The sequence below is a fragment of the Dinoponera quadriceps genome, unplaced genomic scaffold (genome assembly GCF_001313825.1).
Source record: "Dinoponera quadriceps isolate SergipeBrazil2010 unplaced genomic scaffold, ASM131382v1 scaffold510, whole genome shotgun sequence".
Lineage (NCBI taxonomy): Eukaryota > Metazoa > Arthropoda > Insecta > Hymenoptera > Formicidae > Dinoponera > Dinoponera quadriceps.
Window position 1 is genome coordinate 345 of NW_014554602.1, and position 3,604 is coordinate 3,948.

At 43.3% G+C, this 3,604-nt stretch overlaps 1 protein-coding gene across 2 annotated transcripts; it reads right to left on the reverse strand.

The window, feature by feature from the left end:
• Positions 1-246: 246 nt before the first annotated feature.
• Positions 247-3,381, reverse strand: LOC106752261. Of its 2 annotated transcripts, none has more exons than XM_014633830.1 (2): positions 2,247-3,381; positions 247-2,101 (listed from the first exon to the last, which is right to left on the reverse strand). In XM_014633830.1, exon 2 carries the CDS (start codon positions 1,810-1,812, stop codon positions 1,174-1,176), a length of 639 nt encoding a protein of 212 aa, XP_014489316.1. In that variant the 5' UTR covers positions 1,813-2,101; positions 2,247-3,381; the 3' UTR covers positions 247-1,173. The 2 variants fall into 2 exon arrangements, with proteins under 2 accessions (XP_014489316.1, XP_014489317.1); XM_014633831.1 differs by having other exon boundaries at positions 247-1,839; positions 1,910-3,381.
• Positions 3,382-3,604: the final 223 nt, after the last annotated feature.

Sequence of the window (3,604 nt, forward strand, 5' to 3'; positions counted from 1 at the left end):
TAATTTTTGTTTCATTACAGGTTCCACCACATGACACGACAGTTCTTGACAAAGCTATTGAGCAGCATATGTGTTTGGAAAGGCAAAACGTCAAAAATAAAATAAATTGAAAACATATTTGGAATAAATATTATCTTTCTTTAGAATATACTTATTACCAACAATGAAAGTATTAGGATATATAGTATTACATATTGAACTGAATTATATTTTAAGATGGTGCGTTGAGAAAAAATNCAAATTGTTACTTTTTACTACCTGACATTTTATTTCATTTAATATTCAAGTAATGACAATTCATTTGCAGTGTAGCTGAAATTATACAAATAGTATGTACTTGATACAAATAAAGGAGAATATTTTTGTGAAATATTTACTGCAAACTATAATCTCACTAAAGGTGATTCTGATCTAACATTACCTTTCTGATATTTCCAACAGTTCTCACAAGTCAAGTACACACACTGTGTAGTAGTTTACACTGTCTCTGGAAAGAGAAAACGTCAAAAAGAAAACAAGTTGGAAATAGGGAAATGGTGTAACTTTGTCAAATTAGATCTCGTCGCGAAAGACTGAGGCAATTTTCCTCAAGAGTGATCTTGTCAAAAGGGCTCCAATAGGCAGACGGGGAGGAGCGCGTCCCGATCAAAAACGAAAAGCGGTCAGGGCCAAAAAGGCTGACCTCGCGAGTAGGCCACCGACCATCCGATTAGGAAATAATAAGATTCAATTTAAGAAATCAGTTAGGTACTTTGGCATCCACATAGATAGAGGAATGGGTGTATCCACCCATTGCAAATATCTCAGCGAAACGGTCGGTTCGCTTTTTAGTAAGCTAGACAGGCAGGCGGGATGTAAATGGGTCCTGCGTTTTGGGGCGCTCTCGGCTATATACCGGGGCGTGTTCGCACCGACGGTGGCACACGCTGCCGCTGGGTGGACCGACCTGTTCACCAGGGGCGACGTGAAAGTCCTCAGGTCTCTGCAGCGCCGAGTGCTCATTTCGGTGACCGCCGCGTATCGCACGGCATCGACTGAGTCGCTCTGTGTGGCTGCGGGTGCAGTTCCCGTCGACATCCTTTTCACGGAATCCGGGGCGCGATTCGAAGTTAGAAAAGAGAGGATGGCCAAGGAGATAGGATTGTTCCTTTCGCAGGGAACCAAAAGGAAGCGCTAGACCTCGTGAGGGTTGCGACAATGGAGATGTGGCAGAATAGATGGTCTTCTTCTGTCAAAGGTCACATCACACGTGCCTTCTTCGGCGATGTCGAGGCTAGGGTTGGTGCGTCCTAGTTCAAACCCGACCACTACGTCACGCAAATGATCATCGGACATGGCAACTTCCAGAGGCGCCTCGTGGGTCTGGGACTTGTAGACGGTGGGATGTGTGCTTGCGGGGATGGCGTGGACACTGCGGCTCATCACCTCCTCCATTGCCAGTTCTTCGAACCGCAGAGAAAGGCTCTGCGGGAATTCGTTCTGGTCGGGGCCTGGAAATGGTCGACGGCAGCACCTTTCTTGGTGTCGTCTCCAGAGGCTTTCTCGGTCTTTGCCCACTTTTGCAAGGAGATCCTTTGGATAAAGGGAGGTTATTGGTAGATTTCTGGAACAACTAAGTTGAGGGTTGTCTGAGACCTCGGTTATGGGGGTGTGGCCTCGTAAGCTTCGCGAGATCACCACATGCCCGGGTTGTTTAGGCATTCTTAGCTGGGTTCCTAGGTAGAGTTTAGCTTCCAAACTAGGCAGGGTCCCACCCGTTATCCAATGGCTGACGAGCAGGATCTTGTATCCTTGCATCCAGTCATATCCCATTTCATTTAGAACACCTAATCCTATTACCTGTCCAAAGTATCAATAGAGTCAATAGGGTCAGAGCGTGTGTCCAGGATTGGGATACAAATGGGCAGACCTCTCCGCGGTCTCCGTGGACGTGGCACGTGCGTAGGCTGCGTGGGGGCTAGCGGTTTACCGCACACCCCGCGCGCGGTTGGAGGGTTAGGAGGCGCGTACGGTCACGGCCGAACTGCCTATCCTGCGAAGTACGCCCACAGGCGCTGCTGGATTTTTCCATTGCCCGCTTTCTTGTCAATCGTTGCCAAAGCTGGAAAGATAGAATAGATGTTTGGTAGCGTATAGCCTAAAAGCTGAGGTTGCATGTCGTGGCACGTTACGCGTGTCAGGACAAATACTAATCTGTTGCTTGTGTGTTCGTTAAAAACGAGTTTTTGTGACGAAAAAATGTTTACCATCGACGCAAAAGTGAACCGCAGGAAATACCGTTAGCTCGCCTATAACCCCGAAGATGTCCCCGTTGTAGCTAGGACCTAGTTTCCAGCCAGTGTTCACGTCCTAAGCGTTGTCTCCAGCGAGGGTGACGTCATACCTACGCAATTTTTTAATGAGGAGAAACAGTCACAAAGAAAATATATTGACTTGTTTTGACAACAGTAGTCAAGCCATGGATAGACACTGCGGCCTCCGGAAGGTCGTACATCTGCCAACAGGACGGCGTACTAGCTTATACGAGTCATTTGATCTAAAACTGGCTGTCAGACAACATGGACAAGTTTTGGAGCAAAGAGTTTTGTCCTCCGAATGGTCCAGATTTATATCCGTTAAACTATTATGTATGGAGCGTGATTGAAAGGATTATAAACAAGTCGAGACATCCTAATGTGGCATTTCTCTAGGCCGCTATTGAAGCAGTATTCTTCAATATGGACTAGCCGGCGTTGCAGAGAGCGTGCGATCGCTTCAGGCCCAGGATCGAACCAGCAATTGCGGCAGACGGTGGTTACATTGAGTAATTTTTGTCTATAACGTTTCCACAAATGAAACGAGAAAAGGTTTTTATGTAATTTTGTACGTATTACCAATAAATATTTGATAATATGTTGTCTATTTTGCCCGGATTTAGCTGACGCCCCCAGTATATTATATTGCAATGTTTCTACAACATTATATTACAATATTTCTATGAGCAGACATTTTGCTATTTTTGAAATGTCACAGCAACGTTGTAGCGAAATTTTATAATGTTTCTGCAATTTTGCAGCCTTGCAAAAAATATTACTGCAATATATCTGCAATTTTATTGTGCTGTATAGGAAGAACCTCAATAGATAGCCGTTTTCAATCATTAATAACTCGAAATTATGCGTGTTGTTTGCAAAATGATAGAGGAATTTTCTCTTTACATTAACCTTAATTGTTAACGATCAAATGTGATGGCTGAAACATCTTAAGTTAAAATGTCTTGTACAATATATGAGTACTAAATGATACGGGTGCAGTAACCAAACAATTTAAATACAATTATTTAGCCAAATCTTGGTAATTATTACCAAATCCTTCTTTTAATGTAAAATAAAGCACAATGACATTACATGAATGGAATATCAATATCACTCGAATTCAAGTGACTTGATTGATATTCAATTCTACTTTTCAAGTGAAATTATAATTTAAGACAGAGAATAAAAAGAAGAAGGGATGGAGAGATGGATGGAGGGAGAGAGGGAGAAAGAGAGAGTTAGAGAGAGAGAGAGAGAGAAAGAGAGAGAGAGAAAGAGAGAACTTTTAAAAAGATCATTTTGCGGAAAAA

Excerpts from the sequence above, each read along its gene's own strand:
- LOC106752261 (XM_014633830.1), bottom strand. The coding sequence starts at position 1,812 with ATGGGATATGACTGGATGCAAGGATACAAGATCCTGCTCGTCAGCCAT.